Below are 25346 nucleotides of genomic sequence, written 5' to 3'. Positions count from 1 at the left end.
AAAAATACAGTATCTACTGAACATACTTTCCCAAACTGAGGGATGAATCAGGTGTAGAAAAATATGAAATAGTTTTACATACAGGTGAAAATGAATTTTTGAGAATTTTTTTAAATTCTGTATTCACTGCATGATAAAAAAAACCTAAAAGCACTAATGGCCTTCGGTTTATAAAGATAGCAAAAAAAGAAAATGGTCATGATACATTTTCAAATTCATTTCTCAATATTATAATGAAAGTACTTCAGTTATCTGTGTATGTAGAATTTTGGGCAGTGTTAGAAAGTGGTGAAAATTCTAAAAAGGCTATCATTATCCTTATGGGCCAGGAAATACTACCATGCCACCTCAATGACTGGTATGGGCACACTATTCCGTATTTTTGTACAGTTCCCTACCCCAAAGTTTTTACTCACTCCTAGTGGGATTGAAAGCTTGTCCCCGGCCCTTTTATTCATGAAAATACCCGGGTGGGAAAGTGCACCGGAAGCTCACAACATCATACCAAAGTTCTCTTTTTTCAGCACAGGAGTGGTGGCAGGAATCGCTATCCTCCTGTTTCCCTACGGCAAAGTTCTTGACCACAAGTAGTTAGATTGAAAGCTATTATCTATATTTTCAACTCATATGAATGCCTGATTGGGAAAGTGAACCTGAAGACTTCACTGACCACCCAAAGTCTAAGTTACCTATCAATGACGGGTTTGGTCACACTTTTCCGTATTTGTGTACAGTTCTCTCCGGCAAAGTTTTTACCCACTCCTAGTGGGATTGAAAGCTTATCCCCGGCCCTTTTATTTATGAAAAATGCCCGGATGGGTGGGAAAGTGCACCGGAAGCTCACAAAAACATACCAAATTTCTCACTTTTCAGCACAGGGGTTGTAGCAGGAATCGCTATCCTCCCGTTTCCCTAAGGTAAAGTTCTTGACCACAGGTGGTTAGATTGAAAGCTATTATCCATATATTCAACTCATATGAATACCTGGGTGGGAAAGTGCACCTTAAGACTTCATTGACCACCCAACGTCTAAGTTACCTATCAATGACGGGTATGGACACACTTTTCCGTATTTATGTACAGTTCCCAACGGCAAAGTTTTTACTCACTCCTAGTGGGATTGAAAGCTTGTCCCCGGCCCTTTTATTCATGAAAATACCCGGGTGGGAAAGTGCACCGGCAGCTCACAACATCATACCAAATTTCTCTTTTTTCAGCACAGGGGTGGTGGCAGGAATCGCTACCCTCCTGTTTCCCTACGGCAAAGTTCTTGACCACAAGTAGTTAGATTGAAATCTCTTATCAATTTTCAACTCATATGAATGCCTGATTGGGAAAGTGCACCTGAAGACTTCACTGACCACCCAAAGTCTAAGTTACCTATCAATGACGGGTTTGGTCACACTTTTCCGTATTTGTGTACAGTTCTCTTCGGCAAAGTTTTTAGCCACTCCTAGTGGGATTGAAAGCTTATCCCCGGCCCTTTTATTTATGACAAATGCCCGGATGGGTGGGAAAGTGCACCGGAAGCTCACAACAACATACCAAATTTCTCACTTTTCAGCACAGGGGTTGTAGCAGGAATCGCTATCCTCCCGTTTCCCTAAGGTAAAGTTCTTGACCACAGGTGGTTAGATTGAAAGCTATTATCCATATATTCAACTCGGTGGGAAAGTGCACCTGAAGACTTCAATGACCACCCAAAGTCTAAGTTACCTATCAATGACGGGTATGGACACACTTTTCCGTATTTGTGTACAGTTCCCTACGGCAAAGTTTTTACTCACTCCTAGTGGGATTGAAAGCTTGTCCCCGGCCCTTTTATTCATGAAAATGCCCGGCTGGAAAGTGCACCGGGCCTTTTATCCAGTATAGTAAAAATAATAACCATTGCCCTAATTTATGTGCGCTTTGGTTCCTGGAAATTTTGAAGTACAAAAACAGGTACTGAACATAATCTGAGTAACAGGGCAAATATGCCCTCATTTATAATTTCCTTTTCTTTTATTGAAGGACTTTTAACAATGGTCCTTTTGTGATCCCAAGTCATTAAGCTTTTTATTTGATACCAAAATAAACCAAATATTTTACTTATTGACAAAGTTATAGCTATATGCGTAGGAACTATTTTGTTTGAAATATGTACTACTTTCTTGTATGTTCTTTTTGACCGGGCCGATTTAGTATTTTTTCACCTAAAGTATTTTAAGAAAATACACGATATTTGAGGATGCCGAAAGTATAGAAAGCCGTTATATGATGTTTCTACCGCATATAGCAACTTTCTTGTTCAGTTTATCTTTTTATTTATCTCAACATATATTGAGATCTGCACTAAGATAGTTTTATTCTGTTCTAAAATACTTAATACACCTCTGAATCTTGAGTCATGGTTTAGCAGTAATGTACTAAGATGGCCTTTTATTAATTCATCTATACTATATGTAGTTATTGTTACACGTTAAAAATCTTATTTAAAGTACCGCAAAAATAATAACATTCAAGATACTTTTATATTTTTTAACTTGGTTTGATTTTGCTTTTTTGCTTTTGATTGTTTTTTCTTTTCTTTCCTTTTTGGCAAGAAACGAATATCTCGATTTAATAAAAATGTATAGTACCATGTAATATAAAATCTTCAAATACTGAATTACTGATTAAGTGAATAAGTCTTGAGCAAGCACGCTACTCACGTTACTTGTTAGGAAAAAGTAAAATCACAAAAATACTGAACTCCGAGGAAAATTCAAAAAGGAAAGTCCCCAATCAAATGGCAAAATAAAAAAAACAAACACATCAAACGAATGGATAACAAGAAAGGAAAGATTGAAATGCAAAGTAAAACTTAAACAAAATTAATTACTTTTTTCTTTCTAAAAAGTATATGTATTTATTGTTCCGTCTCCTATTTATTGCAAATGTAGACATCTGTGGTAAATCAAACATTTAAAAGCGATATATTACGTATTTCTTATTAGTAGAACGTTGTAGCATAATGTCAATTTGTGATTTTCAGACATATCTCTGAATGGTTCTCTAACGTGTTGATTCTCATTGTGGTCTTTGGTGGTCACTAGAATTGGTCGCTAGCTTGATTGGTCGCTGGAATTGGTCGCTAGCTTGAATCCGGATTCTTATTAGTATAGTTTGATGTGTAGGGGTTATAAAAACATAATGTGTTTAATCATGGCTTAGATCACCCAAAACTGACAATTCTGACTGATAAGAAGTACATTTAAGCCATTATGAATGAATGAATAAAATTCTATCAAATGTTAATTTTCAGATGGGTTAAACTTTAAGACACACACTAATTTTTGTTTCTTAGATGTATAATTTTGCACTCTGAACTGAATATTATCAATGTCAAGTTATTTAAATTAATTATGTACATTAGTATTTTAATGATTATACAACGCATTTAAAATTATCTTTATGTTATCTATTTTCATTTTTCTTTTTCGTTTTTTTTAATCCAAACTGGGTTTTTTTTCTCGATTAGTCACAACACAACAATCATAGTAGTAAAACATAGCTTGGTATGAGTTATTGTTTGAAGAACATCATCTTTTACAATTTAAACTGAGGAGAAATGAAAAAGATCTCTCATTTGCAACGTTTCCCTGTCTCAAACCGCCTCAACATAAGTTTTCATGATAATTGAAACAAGGCTAAAATATCATACACCATTTTAAACAAATCATTATGTTTCTTTTTGTGATTTACATAGGAAACTCCAACAATTCACGCCAAAATTGCAGACTTCGGTTAAAGTTACAATTTTCTATTTGAATACTATTTTAAGTTCACGAGTATATATTGCTGCTATTAGTTCAAGCCATGACGTGGGATTGATATTCCTGATACATATTTTGCATTATTTGTTGATTTTTTGTACATATTGTTGCAGAATATTGGATAAATTGATTGTCAATTAGGATCAGTAATAAATGATACATTTTATTACTAACTGTTTTTCTTTTATATACTATTTCATATATATAATACAGGTTTCACTTGTGTAAATTGGACAATGCGATTTCCAATATAAACTCCTTTTATACTAAAACTTTGCCACTTTTATCATGAAGATTCAGAAACAGTCATATACTGAAATGTCTCACTGAAAACAAAATAGGTCAAAACGTTAACGTGTTTAGGTTGTGTGGCATTAAACAATTTAAACAATATTTACATGAATCCAATTCCTTATAATTCAACCGTATACTGAGATCTGTTCTATCCCTTCCTTAACTTTGAGTCTCCATGAGAATATATTTTTGACTAGTATCCAACTGTATATACTGTTAAAATCACCAAATTGTGTCTTTATAAGATGAAACATGGAGAACATATCTTCGACCAGTAGGTGAAAATCTATCTATGAATACTTAATAACTCCCTAAAGTGGTGTGAATGCAACCTATTCTTACATTTATTTATTATAAAAAATCGGAAAAAATTCCCTTTTTATCATAAAATACTCATTTCTCAGAATCATAGCTTCAAAGAAATCATTGCATATACGCTCACTTTTCAGTAACAGTAAATTTAATACACCTACCTCTGTTGCAATTTTTGAATTATTTCAAGAAAGATTTTAACTTGGTGTTAATCTGCTCCATGTGTATGGTTTTGACATGCCTTGACTATAATTTGTATGAAACTTCTTTCACAAAAAATTAAAAGCGTTTTTGGAGACTGTCTTTGTAAAGTATGATATTATATCAATCAACCATTTGATATAAGTAAACATAAGGAGATGTGGTATGATTGCCAATGAGACAACTATCCACAAGAGTTAAAATAAAGTTGATGTAATCAATTATAGGCCACTATACGGTTTAACGATGAAAAATACCAAACTGTTAAGTTGGCTTTAAAAGGCCCTGACATGAAAAATGTGAAACAATTCAAACGAGAAAACCAACGGCTTAATAATAACAAAACAAATATGAAAGATATGAACCAACGACAACCACTGAACTACAGGCTGCTGACTTGGGACAGGCACATTTCAGATGACGCTGGGTTAAATGTTTGTGAGCGCTCAACTCTCCTCTAACATGATATATTAATGTAACAGAATAACATAAGAACAGACTGTAAAAAAAAACAATTGGCATAACTCAAAAGATTGGCTCGAGTCACGAGACACAAGACAAGTAACATAAAAACAATAAACACAAAGTACCGAAAAAATTGTACTCGCAGTTGTACCCCTCGAACTGAAAATCGTATTGGAAATTAATGAAAACTTTGATTAAATCCAGCAAAGGTTCAGAAAACATACCCCCTCTCCGAGGGAAATTCCTTTATACAATGGCAAACTCAAAAGCTCAAACACATCTAACGAATGGAAAACAACTGTCATATTCCTGACTTGGTACAGGCATTTCCTTTTGTAGAAAATGGCACATTAAACCTGGTTTTATAGCTAGCTAAACTTCTCACTTGTATGACAGTCGCATATAATTCAATTATATTGACAACAATGTGTAAGCAAAACAAACAGACATAATAGACAAAAACGTCAAAAATTGGGGTACAGCAGTCAACATTGTCATATAATCTCAATCACTATAAAAACAAATAACTGTTTCAACAAAGAAACACAAAATAGCATATAGACAAAGTACATAAGCAAAAATGAAAGACAAGAACTTAAAGTTGACCATAGCCCGATAACACAATGGCGGGATGTATAAGTACCGATCCACGTCATAAGTATTTACTGTGGCTTCATTATTATTCGTTGGATAACAATTTTCGTGGATTTCGTGAGTACAGGTGAACCACGCATTTCAATGTTCAACGAACAACACCTTTTCTTAAGGCTTGTATAAAGTCTTCGGCTAAACCACGAAATTAAATATCCACGAACATGTAAGTTTTCCGAAATCCACGAAAATTGGTACCCACGAAAATAAATGAATCCACAGTAATCAAAAATGAATAAACAGTAAAGGTAAGAAATATTCAAGGACATAAAAGGGAACTTTAACCCGTAATTAAGATGTAAAACAACGTCAGTACCTAGAATCTATACTTCAAGACCCATCATGTATTATTTGTGAAGTTGATACGGAATATTTATCAACAAGGTCTTCATAGCTTCCAATGAGTTTTTTTAGAAACAGGACGAGACGTTCTTTAAAATAACCTTGGCTCATCAACTTTCTGTTCAAACACTGGAGACGTTTTATAAAGTCTGAGTAGCAGCTGCAAGCTCTTGAATACCAAATGTGTTGGGAAATGTATATCCCATATGCAGGTGAAGTTTGTATATTGCTGCTAAGGTGGGGAAAATTTATAATTTCAAAATTTAACGTCTCGCTTGTCATATATTCTGGTATTGAGATGACCGCTTATTTCAAATCCGAGAAGTCTAAAAATGAGGCGGAGGAAGCCGTGTCTGTTGTTTCTTTAATTTCTAGTTCCCGTGGATATATTAATGGAACCAAATAAAAAGAGTTTGGATTGTTAATGGAAAGAACATCATCAAAATATCGGAATGTGAAATTAAATGATCGCGCTTCTTTGATTTTCTTGTTTTTGACAAGTGTCTGAAGGAACTCCAACTCATATGAAAATAAGAAGAGGTCGGCAAGGAGAGGCGCACAGTTCGTTCCCATAGGAATGCCGACACCTTGCTTAAAAAGTCTATCTCCAAATTCAACAAATATGTTGTCAATGAGAAACTCCGGCATACTGATCACTTGGTCCTCTGTGTAGCATGTTTAACCTTTTTGTTCACTTTTATCAAAATATGTCGTATTGTATCCCAAAGCAATACATTTATAGCGTATGCTGCCATTTTTATATTAATTTGAAAAACATTGTGGATTATTTCTTATAGACGATTTTTCAATTAATTTCAGAGAAAATCGAGATTTAAAATATCAATAAGTTGTTTAGATATTTTTTTTAGATCACTGCATACTTTAAAGCTGTCGACAAATTAGAGTACGGGAATACAATAATCAAATAGCAATATCTGAAGATTGGAATAAAATAGAGGACTTTTCTTTAAAAGAGAGTCTATGTATACGTATGTTATAGTTAAACATAGCCATTTGAGTATATTCAATTCTTTTAATACTTTAAGCAAATAATGTTCATCAGCACAATGACACGTGATATATATATGCAAATACAAAAAACTGATAAATAAATACACTATCAATAATTGATAAATGAATACATCCGAGAAGAATAATGACTATATCAGGTATTGGATACTAACAAGTCTGTTCTACGTTTACATGCATGGAAGAAGAATTTACAAAGGTAACATATGTATTTTACATTTTCTGAGTGCAACAAATGTACTAGCTTAAATGACGATGGGCGCCTATGATAATATGGCTTTATGTACTGTCTCCTAATTGCATTATAACAATCACACTGTAAAATAAAATGAAATTCGTCTTCTATTGTATTTAAAGTACAGAGATTGTATTTTCTTGCTGATCTTTTAATACCGTGGTATCAGCCTGTTTCAACAAATAAATTATGTGAAGACGATCTTATTCTCGTTAGATAAACTCTAAAATTCGCCTGTTAAATAATATCTTGGTTATACAAGAAATCGTTCAGACCAAAATCGAACAATAAATACTTATGATTCCATCTATTTCTGTTATTACATTGATTCCGTACCTGTTCTTGATAACAATTATTCAGAATACACTTATTTGTTGATAAAAGTTTTAACCAGTATTTATAATATTATACAAAGATATATCAAACATTCAAGGATATCAACCAAGCTCATTATACATTAGTGCATTCGTGGTACATAATTTAATACCCAAAAGTTGTTTGCAAAAATCTAACTGAACTTTTTCAAGATTCGGAGCTTATGAAAGCAATATGTCTCACTGCCATAACATAGAATACTACTAATATACGTATCAAACAAATCCAAGTATGTAAAAACATTCAAATATAAGGATGATACTTTTCAAAGCAAAAACTGCTTTCCTTCCTTGCTCAGCTAATTGTTTCCTGAGTTTTAAAAAAATACTGTTTTAATTCAATAGTACACATAAGTAACAAAATTCATCAACAATGTCAATGACATTACCATCAGATTACCACCTTTCTTCTGCCCTCATATTACCACCATTTCTAAATAATATAATTTTTGTTTTAGAATTGTTTACAGTTAAATCCCATTTACGAGTGTGCAATAAAAATGTGTCTTACTTATCTAATAAACCTTTTACAAATCAGAAAACAGAATCATATCATCGGCATACTTAAGTAAATATAATGACAATTCCTGTACTTCATACGGTACATTACCGTCACTTAGAAATTCTTTTTCAAAATCGTTCACATACAATAAAAATAGTATTAGAGAGAATACCTCACCTTGAATTACTCCAAATTTATTAGTGAACTGCTCTGAGTAAGCATCAATTCGTACACATGATTTCACATTGGCATACATATATTTAAGCAATGATAAAACTTTCCCTGTGATACCATTTTCTTACAATTTCAACCATGAATTCAGCCTACATACTATATAAAACGCCTGTTTGTAGTCTACAAAACAGCAAAACAAAGATTATAGATTTTTTTTTGAATGAAAGTTAATAAACTAAACATCACATCAACGGTACCACTACCCGATCGAATTCCAAACTGAGCATCAGTTATAATGTCATAGCTTAGCCTATCAGACCATAGTAACAATCTCATATTCAAAATGGACGTGAACAATTTGGCCAAATTACTAACCAAACTTATACCGCCATAGTTTACAGGATCAGACGGATCGCCATTTTTGAAAGCTGAAACAAGTATCGCAACTGTCGATGTTGTCGGAATATAAAACGTATTCAACTTTTTTGTCAAATTTAAAGTATGTTCTTTTTTGTGTTCAATAACATCAATCGTTACCAATTGTACGACCTTTGGGGTTAACAGTATCATATTGCTTTGAAACAATTGTTACAATTTCGTAAACCAATGATTATAATAAGCAATATCCTTCTCATTTTCAATTATCAACAGACAAATAAATAATATAAATAAAGGAAACAGTAGTATACCGCTGTTCAATAATATAAAAAGCTATATTTATAAATATCTATTAAAAACCCTGTTTTAGTTTAAATGCAATTGAAATGATATTTACCAAGCTTGAACAAGCCTTAAATATTTTATTAGCATTGAACAAGCGGTATTTAACCAATAATTAAAAAAGATATAGACATTAAAACAGTTGTTTTGAAATAAGTTTACTTCAGTGCTGGTTTAGATATGGGTGCCGTTATTTTAATGATATTGTTGCTAATTTCTTTAGTAGACGGTAAGAACATTTGTTTAACTGTACATGTTCAGAATCAACAATTATATAATAGAATTAACAATAAATGTTATGATGTGTCATCTACTCTGTATGATTTAAAAGATGTTTCCTTACACCGGATGCATACTATTTCATATCATTGCGTATTTAAAAAGATAACACGTAACACTTTATCAAAATGCTGTGAACGTTAATGTACAAAGCAAAATAATGTATGGTTACATTCTGTCTTCGTATCACTAATTAAAGACACTATTTGATATCTCATTATCCCTTTGATATCTTATTATCCATTTGATATCTTATTATTCATATTATTCATTTGATATCTTATTATCCATTTAAAATCTTATGATTCATTTGATATCTTATTAATCATTTGATATCTTATTATCCATTTGATATTTTATTAATCATTTGATATTTTATTAATCATTTGATATCTTATTATTCATATTATCTATTTGATATCTTATTATCCATTTGATATCTTATTATTCATTTGATATCTTATCCATTTGATATCTTATTATCCATTTGATATCTTATTATTCATTTGATGTCTTATCCATTTGATATCTTATTATTCATTTGATATCTTATTATCCATTTGATATCTTATTATTCATTTGATATCTTATTATTCATTTGATATCTTATCCATTTGATATCTTATTATCCATTTGATATCTTATTATTCATTTGATATCTTATCTATTTGATATCTTATTAACCATTTGATATCTTATTAACCATTTGATATCTTATTAATCATTTGATATCTTATTATTCATATTATCCATTTGATATCTCATTATCCATTTGATATCTTATTATCCATTTGATATCTTATTATCCATTTGATATCTTATTATCCATTTGATATCTAATTATTCATATTATCCATTTGATATCTTATTATCCATTTGATATCTAATTATTCATATTATCCATTTGATATCTTATTATCCATTTGATATCTTATTATTCATTTAATATCTTATTATCCATTTGAAATCTTATTAATCATTTGATATCTTATTATTATTCATTTGATATCTTGTTTTACATTTGATATCTTATTATCCACCTGATATCTTATTATCCATTTGATATCTTATTATCCATTTGATATCTTATTATTCATTTGATATCTTATTATCCATTTGATATCTTATTATTAATTTGATATCTTTGATATCTTATTATTAATTTGATATCTTTGATATCTTATTATTAATTTGATATCTTTGATATCTTATTATCCATTTGATATCTTATTATCCATTTGATATCTTATTATCCATTTGATGTCTTATTATCTATTTGATATCTTATTATCCATTTGATATCTTATTATTAATTTGATATCTTATTATCCATTTGATATCTTATTATCTATTTGATATCTTATTATCTATTTGATATCTTATTATCCATTTGGCTTGTTTCGTTGTGTTTGTTGTATTTGGTTACTTCACTTGCCTTTGAATTTGATTATTGACTTATTCCGTTAAAACAGATGTTTGTAACCAGTTACCTATAGTTTATTTATATTGATTGAATGTTGGTATTTTTAGATGTCTTATATCTTGTTACATCTTGTTGTCTATGTAAAACGTATTAATTTGAGAATAATTCGTTTATTCAACAGTTCATATACAATAAAATTTGGAAATGTTATCTGGAATAAACAATTCTTTATTAAGCATTGACATCCTGAATGTATGTTTGCCTAACCAAAGCCATGGAAACACAGACAACAAATCGATTATTAAAAACGAAACCTGATACATTTTATTAACGATAGAGGATGTAAAAAGTTATCAATTGTTTAAAACAAGAACATACCATTGAGACTAAAAGGGTTTGGATGTATAGCCAATAGCATTCAAACTTTTAGTATAGGACAGCAAATATGGATTTCGTATCATTCATAGTTGTTATATTCCCGTTAATTACAAATGTGAAAGGTATGTTAAATTGTACAGAAAGATACTTTAATGTGAAAGATATGTATTTCCATATATTTTTCATGAATTGAAATCGATTCTGCAATTTTCTTGCATTAAAGCTTTAACACTATATTTTTAAACTTGAAAGTATGGTTGATAGGTCGACAATCTAGCAAGTATCCTAAGTGCTACATTTTATAATCTGCAATCCATTTCATTTGAGTTCCAGATTGTTAAATGGCGGTTTGGAAAATAAATAATGAGAGCGGAATACAAATTTAAAACGTGAAAGAATAAAATCATTTAATTTATCTACAAATGTAGTCCGTTCAACCTTTACCGCCAAAAAATTAATTAAAACCTTTACTAAATTTTTACGTTTTTATCAGACAAACTTCCAAATCAAATCTTTGTATCTATAGAAGAATGGTCAAAGGACGTTTTATAGTTTGGTCTCTGGTTTAGTGTTGTCTCATTGGCAATAACCTCTAATTGTCCTTTTCTAGCGCTGGGTCGATATCGCTGCTGGGGAACTGCTAGTTCCCGAGAGTATCACCAGCTTAGTTGTCAATTCTTCGCTCCTGGCATGATTTATAACATATTTTTTCTTAAAACTAAGAAATTGTTCAGAAAATAAGATCCTTTCTCCCAAGGCATAAATGATTTAAGGCAAATTTAATTATTAGTTTAAGGGATTATTTGTCATATAGCTGCTCAAGCATTCAATTAATTGCAACTTTCTAATGAGTTCTGCGAAAAAAAATACTCGACAATTCACAATATTAAGCGATACTATCGTCGTATCAGGAAATGATATTGTTGTTACAACAAGGACGTTAGTATGTTAATATTGATTTTTTTATTTTTATCTTGAACAATTCATCTAATTATACCTCATACGATTCAAGTCAAATAAACAACACTATCGATAGGTTCAATTTCTAAATCAGTGACCTTTAAGCTTATTGGGCGTAAACGTTAAATAAACAGTCTTGTAGTTTGCATAGCTCATCTTTGAAATAAGAATATTAAGATAATGAACGTTCTTAACTTTTAACGTATATTCTAAACAATAAATGTCTATATATGTTTTAGAAAGTATGGGGGAAATCTCATCCAAGTCTTTTACAGTTTAGATTTATTGGTTACCTGGTTTTGAAGATGCAGGAAATATTTGTCATATTTATCACTTGAAATTGATTTAAAGCAATCAATCGATCTATCAAACATTGTGAATATACTAGATTAGAAAGAAAGTGTTAGGTTGAACAGGAACAACAACTTATATTACAGACATTCCAGAGCTTATTAATAAAATTGAGAATAGAAATGGGGAATGTGTCAAAGAGACAACAACCCGACCATAGAGCAGACAACAGCCGAAGGCCACCAATGGGTCTTCAATGCAGCGAGAAACTCCCGCACCCGGAAGCGTCCTTCAGCTGGCCCCTAAACAAATATGTATACTAGTTCAGTGATAATGGACGTCATACTAAACTCCAAATTATAGACAGTAAACTAAAATTAAAAATGATACAAGACTAACAAAGGCCAGAGGCTCCTGACTTGGGTCAGGCGCAAAAATGCGGCGGGGTTAAACATGTTTTTTGAGATCTCCCCCTCCCCCTATACCTCTAGCCAATGTAGAAAAACAAACGCACAACAGTACGCACAGTAAAACTCAGTATAAGAGAAGTCCGAGTCCGATGTCAGAATAGGAAACAAAAGAAAATAAACAAAATGACAATAATACATAAATAACAACATACTACTAGCAGTTACTGACATGCCAGCTCCAGACCTCAATTAAACTGATTGAAAGATTATGTCTTCATCATATGAATATCAGGCACAATCCCTCCTGTTAGGGGTTTAGTATTATACCGTCATAAAATATATGAGAAGAACATAACCCGGGTCATGCCAACAACTGGTTTTAGAATAAATGTGTTTAATTCCGATGCAAAGACTCTATAAGTGAATCAATATTAAAGCCAAAATATGCAATCTTTAATGAACTGACAACAGTATCGTAACTATATCCCTTCTTAATAAGTCTGTTTAAAGGTTTTGTAATGTATCTTTGAGTCAAAGTTAATAATATAATATAAAAGTGTAAGATGAATATTCCTTTCTTGACACATATTTGAGCAATTAATGAGTTCTGCTTGGGTCTATTTTTTCATGCTGATTAACGTTTTATGAATACGTATTTGCATTTGCTTACAAATTTGCTTATCTCTATCGTCTCTGAAGGCTAAATCCAGTAGTGTGCATTGTGTGCACTGACATTTTTATCATGCTGATTTATTCATATTGCTTACATGTATGTGTTTACCGGCCAGTCAATTTTAAAGGTGGTGTTATACAACAAAGAGGAGGGATAAGGCAGGGGGAGTGGGAATGTACCAAACTATCCGCACAATTTTTCACCGACACAGAAAATATATACAGATAGTTGAGTAAAATCGTAAAATGTAGTCTCAGCATCGGCCTTCAATGAACAATATTTTACTTATAATGATGAATGTATTTGCTCTAGGAGCGTGCCATGCTCAATATATAAGACAATCATTTACGTCCTTTTCATAGAACAAGTTGCGAATTTGATATATATCACACTACTAAAACCTAGTAGGTGAGGCCTGCCAAAAAGGGACAAAATTCCTTGGAACGAGAGCAACTTTGTCCAATTTCTGCTTTCCAAAATTCTCTCATTAAGGGAATACGATACAGTAGCAGGGGCAGATAATAACGTTTTCAAATCTTTTCGTGTTGTTTTCGCGACGTTGTTAATCAGAACGTTGTAATTTCGCGTAGTTTCTAATAAGAACGATTACATTTCGCGAAGTCGAGTTAAATGTAGTCACATTTGCGGAAAATCGACTGACGTCATAATTCCGGTTGCGCGAATTTGAAACAAAGTACCTGCTAAGAAAATCGGCCATATCACGAGAAAATTGTTATATTTATTCATTAAAAATGAGGTCAACAGTATTAACTTGAAATGTGAAAAAAATCGAACCACATTCATAATTTTGTATGCGTTTTATTTCATATAGGAAATGAAAACAAGATGTGTAAATAATAATACGTCGATGAGACAGAAATCCAATTACACAAAAAGCCCAATAAGTAATTTAGATATCAACGTACTGTCTTGATCAAAACATAGTATCTACACCATTTTGCAAACTCTAAATCGTATGGAAAATTTTACAGATAAATTTAACAGAGACTATCAACAAAATGACAAATAGCATGATAAATAAAGACAACGCCCAATACTGTTCCTGACTTTGAATAAGTACACTAAAAAGTTAAACGGCATTTTTAGAATTTAACCCAGTGGAATATATATGTGTATATGTGTATGAAAAAGAACTGTCAGTTAAAAAGACACAGTTATAAGCCCCGTATTATAGACGGAATGACAGACAGAAGGACGGACGGACATACAGACAGGGGTAAAACAATATGCCCCCCCCCCCCCCCCCCAACAACGGAATTGGGGGGAGGGGTATAGAAATACCCTGAAGACAAGCTTACGCAACTTATCTATTGATACAGAATAATGCAATTTCATGCTCTAATACCGACTGCTGTACTTCCTATGAAATGTTTAACTACACCGTAATTGACTATATTGAGATAATTACGACATGAATTTGCTCGAAACAGCTCTAAATATTCACTTTTTAAACATGTTCAGAGTAGTTCTAAGCTGACCCGAGCTAATGTGGGTATGGTATTGTGTTCATATAATGCCTATATAGTAGGCCGTTAGTTTTCTTGTTTAAATTGATAACATTTTTATGTCGGGGCTTTTTAAAGCTGACTTTACAGTGTGGCTTTTTTTTTTTTGTTGAAAACCGTACGGTGACGTTTAATTTCGTTCATCTTTGAACTATGGTTGATAGTTGTTCTCATTGGCAATGATACCAACTGTCCTTATCTTTATAGTATCCCACTTACTTTATAATTGTTTCATATTTTGTCATGTCGGGGCTATTTGAATAATTGAAATTATGCCCAAGTTGTGTTGTCTACATGAGTTGACGGACAAATGTCGGACAGAGATGCAAATTTTTTTTTTATCAGAATTATCTTTTTTGTTTCCGCACTTTTCTTTTCTAAAAGTATTTGATTTTTGTATCCAAGTTTCGTAACAATTCATAAAAGTTTGGCAAATATGTTATGCTATTTTACGAGTAACCAGCTTTGAAATTTTGATGATTAATACATTGTATCATTGTTTCCGAAAAAAACCTTGGCTATACCAATGAACTTGACAGCCTAATCGTGAACGGCGGGAATGATTTCACGACGTTATTGCGATTAAAACTTATTTCAACGTAGTTTAGCGCCCTATTGGCAACCTATTGGTTTGTCATTACAAAATCAAGGTTTATTGCTTTTATTGAAAAAACAAGCACATGGACCCTCAGTTTTTTCTTTTGCAATCAGTCAAATAATGTTTAAAGAACGCTGCGCCAAAATTTTAAGAAAAAATCAACGATCGAACTTTTTCTGCACTTCTGAAAAGACGCAAAAATATTGCTAATTTCTTTATTTCACTAATAGTAATATAAATTCTGAAATAATCATTTGGTTTAACTTTAAACTTGTTACAGAATGGTCATGCCATGGACCAAGGGAACATTTTACAAAAAAACCAGGTTAAGTTATGACTGTTCGTTCAAAAGTATTGTAACTTTCCTTAAAAGTCCTTTTTTGTGAAATTTCAGGATTTTCGCTCCAAATATGCAAATTTCGAACCAAATTATCTAAAAAAATAAGTCATGAAGGTATATTTTTCTTTGCATATTTCAAAAGTACACATCGAAATTGACCTTGTACCAAAATTTCAAGACAAAATCAACGAGGAATCTCTACTGTATCGTATGCCCTTAATGCTATATAATAAGCACAAATAAACTTAAGTTTACCAGCCTAGACAAACGTGAAGATTTCAACTTTCCAATTGTCAACATCTATTTTATCAGAAGTAATATACCCTCTATCCCATCTAATAGCATTTACATATCTCAATTTACATGTAACGCTCGTGTACGTTTACACTATACGGAATTAAAAACTGCTTCAACAGAGGTATGAGGTTAAACGACTCAAATCAACACTTCACAAGTTTTACGGACTACATCACAAATTGGTTGTCCGATACGGTGTGTCTGTGTGTCAACTCACTATAGTTAATGTTTTGCATTCTTAACTTCTTAAATATTTAGATACCAGAAAACTCGTCTAATTGGTAAATGTACCGATCTGTCCTATTCTCAATTGCGCCATTTTGACTGAGTATGGATTCGGATGGCGGGTGATACATGCATAGCAGGACACGCGTACCCTGCCGACGCACCAGACCTTGGCTATTTTGGAATAAATGATTTTTTCTGTTTACCTTGATTTGCAATCTTCCTAAATATTTGTTGATTACTGTTGCCTTTTAATTTGATTTTAAATTTTAAGAATCGTTTATGCTCGTAAAGAAAAATGGATCGGACACAAATTGTTTTCAAAATCGATATGGTCTTCTAATCTACTACATAGCAGTATATAGTTTACTCTTCTCTTTCAAAACAAAAAATGGTTTCGAGCATAGTATAAAGTTTCTAAATGTCTTCCAAACAGAGTAGTTTAAAACTTAGAAATCGTACAAAGTAAAACATTGGTATAAGTCCATGAAAAAGAGAGTCTTACGAATGGAAAAAAGCAATGATGTAATTTAAGTGCAAACGGTGTTGGACCTATGGTATCGATGACAAATAGAACATGTCTCTATTAATATTACTTACAATTTGATGATATCCTGCTTTGATTTATTGCTAACCACTCATATGAATTTATTACAGGTCAGTCGTGTTACTTGGGCTACCACTCTTGTACAGGATATCATTGGTGCTGTCCTGATGCTTACATTTGCACTGGGTCTACAACCTGTTTATCCATAGGGTAAGTACTGTAATGTTCTGAGTATTTGAAAGAATCTTTTTATCGATTAAAGGGGTATTAGATGTCAAATTCATGTTCACCGATTGTTCCCAAATTCTCATATTTTATTTATGGACCTCGGCGGCCGTTTGGTATAAGTAGTCGAACCACTGTATCACTAGCCTGTCAACACTGAGGTTGTGAGTTCGAATCTCCCACGCGCCTAGTGCAATCGACTCCAATCTTAATTTACTAGGAATATCAGTTTCCTACCGAAGGTCGATGGTTTTCTCCAGGCACTATGGCTTCCGCCACCAAGAAAACCTGACCGCCAAGAAATAGCACAATAGTGCTGAAAGTGGCGTTAAATACCAATCAAATATTCAGTCATATTTTATTTGTAACATACTAAAACGAATATTACAAAAAGGTATAAAAGAAATAATTAACAATGCATGGTCTCGCTATAATGTATCAGCAGTTCGTACGTATTTTAGTTTATTTGTATATGTTTTACAATTTACATCTATATTTCAAAGTTTAGGCATTTTTTTTAAAATAAATTTTTGACCCGTATATTTCCTATTTGCTGTATTCTATTTTATCTAAAACAATCACATACATTAGATCTCCATGTAAACATTGTCACATTTACATGTTTTGTATAGACTATATGGGATGCCCTTAAATAGAGGCTACAGATACAAAAGGGACATTCAAAACCCATAATTAGAGGGAAACTAACAACGTCATGTAAAAAAAACACGAATGACGACGAAAAGACAAACAGGTGCACAAAATCAGATGAACCCCACAAAAAAAAAGGGGGGGGGGGAGGTCTCTGGTGCTCTGGAAGTGTAAGTGATCCTGCGTTACCAGTGACACCCACCATGTTGCCCATAGTAAGTACAACATCGGTAATATGTCTCATATTGCTTACCCTTCCGGAGCACCTGAGATCACCCCCAGTTTTTGATGGGGTTCGTGTTGCTTAGTCTTTAGTTTTCTATGTTGTGTCATCTGTACTATTATTTGTCTGTTTGTCTTTTTATTTTTGGCCATGGGTTTGTCAGTTTGTTTTCGATCTATGAGTTTGACTGTCCCTCTGGTATCTTTCGTCCCTCTTCTGTAATGTCGCAATCGGGGAATAACACATAAAAATCGTTAAAAAACGTACGAAAGCAGAAAAGCATGCAGTATAGAAAAACGAATAGACAAAAAAGCACAAATAAAACACAGAAAAAAGGATAAAAAGCAAAGCATATGAATTAAGTCACAAAAAACATCACTTTAAATAAAAGAAAATGACAATTATCTTAACAAAATAAGTAACTATCAAGAAAGGGTATTATCCAGCCAACAAAATAAGTAACTATCAAGAAAGGGTATTATCTAGCCATCAAAAAAGTAACTATCAAGAAAGGGTATTATCTAGCCATCAAAAAAGTAACTAGCAAGAAAGGGTATTATCTAGCAATCAAAATAAGTAACTAGCAAGAAAGGGTATGGTCCAGCCACCAACATTGTAACATACTAAAACGAATATTAAAATTACAAAAAGGTATAAAAGAAATAATTAACAATGCATGGTCTCGCTATAATGTATCAGCATTTCTTATATATTTTAGTTTATTTGTATACGTTCTATATTTCAAAGTTTAGGCATTTTTTTTTTTTAAAAATTTTGGACCCGTATATTTTTCTCTTTGCTGTTTTCTATTTAATCTAAAACAATCACATACATTAGATCTCCATGTAAACATTGTCACATTTACATGTTTTGTATAGACTATATGGGATGTCCTTAAATAGAGGCGACAAATACAAAAGAGACTCATAAGTAGAGGGAAACTAACAACGTCATGTAAAAAAACGAATGACGACGAAAAGACAAACAGGTGCACAAAAGCAATTTGAACCCCATAAAAAATGGGGGGGGGGGGGGGGGGTCACAGGTGCTCTGGAAGTGTAAGTGATCCTGCGTTACCAGTGACACCTTCCATGTTGCCCATAGTAAGTACAAATTCGGTAATATGTCTCATTCTGTAATGTCGCAATCGGGGAAATGAAGACATGATCTGATAACGACAATTGGTACATATACGTGGTCATATGTAACACAGATATTCCCTGACGGAATTCGTGATTGAAAATATAGACGCGTGACGAGACGCTTTGCAAGTCACATGTAGCCTATAAGAACTTTTTAAAATTGTCACTCGAAGGTGACCATAATGGACTTGAAATATAATAATTTTATTGACATTCAGTATATAAATGATTTAACCCAACTGTTAGAAAGAACATTTTATACACATAAAAATCGTTAAAAAACGAACGAAAACAGAAAAGCATGCAGTATAAAAAAACGAATAGACAAAGAAGCCCAAATAAAACACAGAAAAAAGGATAAAAAGCAAAGCATATGAATTAAGTCACAAAAAACATCACTGTAAATACAATTATCTCATTAATTAACTAGCAAGAAAGGGTATTATCTAGCCATCAAAAAAGCAAATCAGGATACAAATCAACACACAAAAAGGCAGAAGACAAGAAATGCAGTAAAAATCTCGAGACTGGTTTCTTAAAATAGCAGCAAATGACAATCATTTTTAAAAGTCATCTTCAAACTTCAATCACACAGAAAAGAGTAGACTGACACCAAAATTAGAAATGCTACAAAAAAAAAAAAAAAAAAAAGAAAAAATTTAGAAAGTTTATCAAAAAAGACAACATCATTTTCAATTAATTGGGAATAAAAGGGAGGAACTTGCTGGCCTGTTATTGCTTTTCTCTATACAAAATGTGTTTTTCTTATGGAGAAGGGCTACTTTTGCTTTTTAGACAGTCTTGAAATGTTCATAGTGATATAGACAGTTCTACAACTTAAATTATCAGACGATGATTGTTTTATGACTTGCTCTAAAGAATGTTTGTTACTACTGTGTTTAATTATTTGCTCGTGTATGTACCTTTGACTAATTTGAAATTTATTCTGTTTTCAGTGCAATAGTCGGAGCCTGCATTGGAGCTATAGTTGGTCTAGTTTTTTTCATCGTCCTCATATACCTCTGCTGCAGATGTAAGTTTCTTTTAAGTACATGTATACGCATGTACAACAGATAGTGTTTGATTAAAAATATAAAATAGATGACACGAAACGGTGATTATCAAAGTAAGTTTGCATTTTATTTAGGTGATTTAAACAGAATCAGTCATATGATTTCAAACTCGTGTTTTATATTATTGAGAGTTGACGAATGAGCTCCAAAATTGATAATTTACGTAAATGAACTATATTGGACATATATACATTCAAACGAGGAATATGCTGCAGTTTTGGAGTATTATTGAGTTGAAGCTTATATTGAGGAAAGAGACAATAACCGATGCTGAATCTGGGTTTTAAAACTTTTCCATAAAAGTGCTCTGCAAATATTTAGTGGGGTGATCTTTTTGAACCATGTTAATTAATCGTTACGATATTGTAAACATTTCATGAGCTTGTGTACACTAAAATGATTTAATCAATTAATACAAACATAATATATTTTTTTATACAGTAATGAACATCTATGGTCCTGTTGAAACTTTTCCGAGACTATTTAAGACATTTTTACACTTAATTTGTTGGATGTGTCTTGATTGATAATTGATTCTCTTATTAGTTAAAACTAGCTTTGAGATAGCTGTTAGTAACTATGAGAATTCTAAGATAGGTAATTGGTTGGGTTATTTTTGTCTTCTTGTTAGGGGTTTTCTTGTGTGCTTCGTGTTGATCTGACGAGTCAATACCTTTTGTACATATCTTACGATTTGTTTTTGTGTTGTCTTGTTGCATCATCGTCCCAGGTTATGGATGGATGGATTAAACGCTCACATTCATGTTAAACCCCGTAAAATTCTTGATGTGTCTGTCCCAAGTCAGGCCTTAGATTCAGTGGTAGTCGTTGGTTGCTGTCTGTCTGTCTGTTTTGCTTTTGTTTATTTTAACGCATAAAACAGGCAGTTTTTTTAAGCATAAATCAGGCTCTTGTTCTTTTTCTCTTTTTACTTCTTTCACATTTTGTCATGTCAGGTAATTTCATAGCTTGTGATACGATATAGATTTTGCTCATTGTTGCCAAAATTGAAGATATCATATTTACTTGCAAAAAAAACACCTTTATAAAAATCTAAATTAAAAAAACCAACATGTGTTTTTGTTTTACACAGCGAAGAAAGGCACAGTTGGAACTGTTGTAGCACATCCAGGTGTCCATACCACAGTAGTTGGACAGCAACAGTATGGGCAGCCAGCTTATGGACAACCGCCCCAATACGGTCAACTACAGTACAGTCAACCACAGTACAATCAACCACAGTACAGTCAACCACAGTATGGACAACCAAGCGGTTTTGCACAGCCAGGCCAGGATCCTGCATATCCACCCACTAAACAATAACTTTTGTGCTACAGCTACTGTTTCAGGAACTAGACGTTTATATAATTATTGATATTTCATTGTTTGGATTTAATTTACTTAACGTCATACGATACAGTTTTGATCACATGGTCATTCTTTTACGAAAATTTGCAATCAAGCTATTTTTACCTAATCAATTCAATTATGTAATTAAGAATATACCTGCATGTGCTAAATGTAGAAATAAATGGAGTCAAAATGTTAGACATTTACTTACAATTGCAGTTACTTGGACATTTTTTATCCTTCGGACAGACATACCTCACTTTTTTTTTGTAAAAAGATTAAGGATATCTGTGTTACAAAAGTAGACTCTTAATTTGTGTAAGAATTCTTTTTTTAATAATTCATTTTTTATTATATTTTAATGGTTTTAGATAAAAACGTCATTTTTTGCTGTATATCTATCTAATCTAAAAGAAATTATCGGAGATTTCTTCATAAAATTTGGAACAAATAATCTTCATACAGTATCAAGTCAAATGTCATTAAAAAAAGGGGTCCATGTACTCGTATTCAAAATAATGATTAAAATCACTCGAAAAATACATCTTTTACCGATTTGTTGCAGTTTTTCGTCGCGAAAAATAACATGTCACGTTAGCAACGTCATTATCTCCCCTGTAACTGTATCGTATGCCCTTAACTGATTTACATACATTTCCGTTTTACAGTAAAGAAAATGAAAATATGGAAATATCATCCAGTTAAAGGCCCCGAAATCATGAATAGTTAAATTTGTGAAAAATAGTTAGATTTATTTAACATAAAACTTCCAAACTAGACTATTTTAATTGTTAGCTTAAAGGGGTATTTTATACAGTATGTGTGTGTACACCAACCACTTTTACATTTAGATTTGAAAATTCCATTCAAAGGTATACACAGATGTTTTGATTCAAATGTTTACCCTTTTTTAAAATGCATTAACTGCCAAATTCATGATTCATCGTATTGATACAAACTATAACGTATATAATAATCCTAAAAGTTCCACGGGAAAAAATTAACAATGCACGAAATCGTAGAATACCAACATATTGGTTTATATCTTCTTCATTTGAAATCTGCTGGATAGTTGCTCATCATTTGACTTAAAATCTTATCTTAGGTTTGGTTTACAAATGCATTAGAGATCACTTATCAGATAAATCAGCATTTGTGCACTGTTACTTTCTATTGAAACAGGAAGTTTAAACCAAAGAATTTAGCAAATGAAAGATTCTGCAAACCTTTCAATGACAAAGAAGAAGACAAATGACCCTTTCTTTACAAAAAGGTAAAACATGCTACACAGAGGAACAACTGATCAGCATGAGTTTCTCGTTGAAAACATATTTGTTGAATTTAGAGGTAGACTTTTTAAGCAAGTTGTCGGCATTCCTATGGGAACGGACTATGCACTTCTCCTTGCCGACCTCTTTTTATTTTCATATGAATCGGAGTTCCTTCAGACAAAAAAAACCCAGAAAATGAAAGAAGCCCGATCATTTAATTTCACATTCAGATATATTGATGATGTTCTTTCCATTAACAATCCAAACTTTTCTGATTTGGCTCCATTAATATATCCTCCAGAACTAGAAATTAAAGAAACAACAGACACGGCTTCCTCCGCCTTATTTTTCGACTTATACCTCAAATTTGACATAAGTTGTCAACTCAATACCAGAATCTATGACAAGCGAGACGATTTTAATTTTGAAATTATAAATTTTCCCCACCTTAGCAGCAATATACCAACTTCATCTGCATATGGAATATGCATTTCATAACTCATTCGGTATTCAAGAGCTTGCAACTGCTACTCAGACTTTATAAAACGTCACCAGTGTCTGAGCAGAAAGTTGACGAGCCAAGGTTATGTCATAGAACGTCTCGTCCTGTTTCTAAAAAAATTCATTGGAGGATACCAAGACCCTGTTGATAAAGATGACATATCAACTTCACAAACAATACATGATGGGTCTTGCAGTATAGATTGTAGGTATTGACGTTGTGTTGCATCTTAATTACGTGTTAAAGTTCCCTTTTTTTTGTCATAGTATATTTTCAACCTTTACTGTGTATCCATTTTTTTATTATATACGTATGACGTGAATCGGTACTTATACATCCCGACATTGTGTTATTGTACTATGGTCAAATTTGAGTTCTTGTCTTTCGTTTTTGCTTATGTGCTTTGTGTAAATGCCTTTTTATGTTTCTTTGTTGAAACAGGTATGTGTTTTTATAGTGATTAAGATTATATTACAATGTTGACTGCTGTACCCCAATTTTTGATGTTTTTACCTACTATGTCTGTATATTTTGCTCACACATTGTTGTCAATATAATGGAATTCTATGCGACTGTCATACAAGTGAGAGCTTTAGCTAGCTATAAAACCAGATTTAATCCACCATTTTCTACATAAAGAAATGTCTGTACCAAGTCAGGAATATGACAGTTGTATTCCATTCGTTAGATGTGTTTGAGCTTTTGATTTCGCTATTTTATAAAGGACTTTCCGTTTTGAATTTCCCTTTGAGTTCGGTATTTTTGTTATTTTACTTTTTTATATTGTCAACTATATAAAACATTCGAAAAAAGTTTAGTATTTCAAGAATTTGATTTAAGATGATAATATCAAATCGATAATATATTTACTTAATCCGAATTATTGGTGAATGCCAGACATATATGTAATTATTTGAGTCAAGGTTTTGAAATTGATTATAAGACTGTATGTGAGTTGGTATAACACAAGTAATAAAAGTACTACTTTTGGTTATAACATATGGATATTTTTGTCTTGTTTTGTAATATTTTTTATTTACATTATTTGTCATGTTATATATGCTGTATACTTGGATAACATATTATTATATATGATTTATGCAATACAATATTTTTTTATTTCGAAGTTTTTATTAATGCGAATATACGACTGGTTGAGTATCGCAATAGGCCCGAGAACACAGTTAATTCGTAGTGCATTTCTTTTAGACAAAAACGCAAATCAAACAAATCACACCTGCTCTATCCAAAACAGATTTTTATAGTGTAGTGTACTACTTTTGAGACAAATTATGTCAAAATTATAGAAAGTCTATCGGCTCTAACTCAAAATATGATTAATTTTAAGTTAAGGGGTCTATAATTCAGTTTGCCAGCTTCAGCCATACTAATTTTGACCTTTTTAAACTGGACCAAATCACTACTTTACCTAAAAATTCATGCCCCATTTTTTTATTTGCATGTAATTTCATCCCCCTACTTCATAAATTATAGAGAAATTAATTTGGAAGGTGTATGAAAAAAATTATACATTGTCCACACTAGGGACTCTATTTGTAGACAACGAAAATGAAAGGAAGATAACTGTTTCCACGGACCTAATAGGATAGAAAGACTTGACCAATTTTAATAAAACATGGCATGATCTCAGCTCAGAAAATTATAAAACAGTTTACCAAGTTTCATGGCAATAGAATATATATTAAAGATCATATGGTCATTCTTATATTTGAACTTTGGGCATTTATTTTTGACGTTTAAATCGAACAATTTCAACTATCAAGATTTTGGCCTACAAAATTTAAATCTTGCAAAAATTGCAAAAATTGCTTTTGAAATGCCTTAATATATAATGTAGCATACTCA

General features: G+C 32.2%; 2 protein-coding genes across 2 annotated transcripts in view; both read left to right on the top strand.

Moving 5' to 3' along the window:
• Positions 1-25346, top strand: part of LOC127737308 (uncharacterized) — a 160941-nt gene that overhangs the window by 113593 nt on the left and 22002 nt on the right. The gene's annotated exons all lie outside the window — the stretch shown is intronic.
• LOC127737306 (uncharacterized) lies at positions 11153-24602 on the top strand. Its single transcript, XM_052247893.1, has 4 exons — positions 11153-11298; positions 17154-17253; positions 20241-20317; positions 21451-24602. The coding sequence occupies exons 1-4, from the start codon at positions 11244-11246 to the stop codon at positions 21678-21680; spliced, it is 462 nt and encodes a 153-aa protein (XP_052103853.1). The 5' UTR covers positions 11153-11243; the 3' UTR covers positions 21681-24602.

This window comes from Mytilus californianus, unplaced genomic scaffold (assembly GCF_021869535.1).
Source record: "Mytilus californianus isolate M0D057914Y unplaced genomic scaffold, xbMytCali1.0.p SCAF_4, whole genome shotgun sequence".
NCBI lineage: Eukaryota > Metazoa > Mollusca > Bivalvia > Mytilida > Mytilidae > Mytilus > Mytilus californianus.
This window is presented reverse-complemented; position numbering and strand designations above follow the sequence as displayed.

Bases quoted from the DNA above. Each gene is read 5' to 3' on its own strand.
- LOC127737306 (XM_052247893.1), top strand. From the start codon at position 11,244: ATGGATTTCGTATCATTCATAGTTGTTATATTCCCGTTAATTACAAAT. The intron at 11,299-17,153 runs GTATGTTAAATT...AATTTATTACAG, and splicing joins GTTAATTACAAATGTGAAAG to GTCAGTCGTGTTACTTGGGC. The intron at 20,318-21,450 runs GTAAGTTTCTTT...TGTTTTACACAG, and splicing joins CATATACCTCTGCTGCAGAT to CGAAGAAAGGCACAGTTGGA.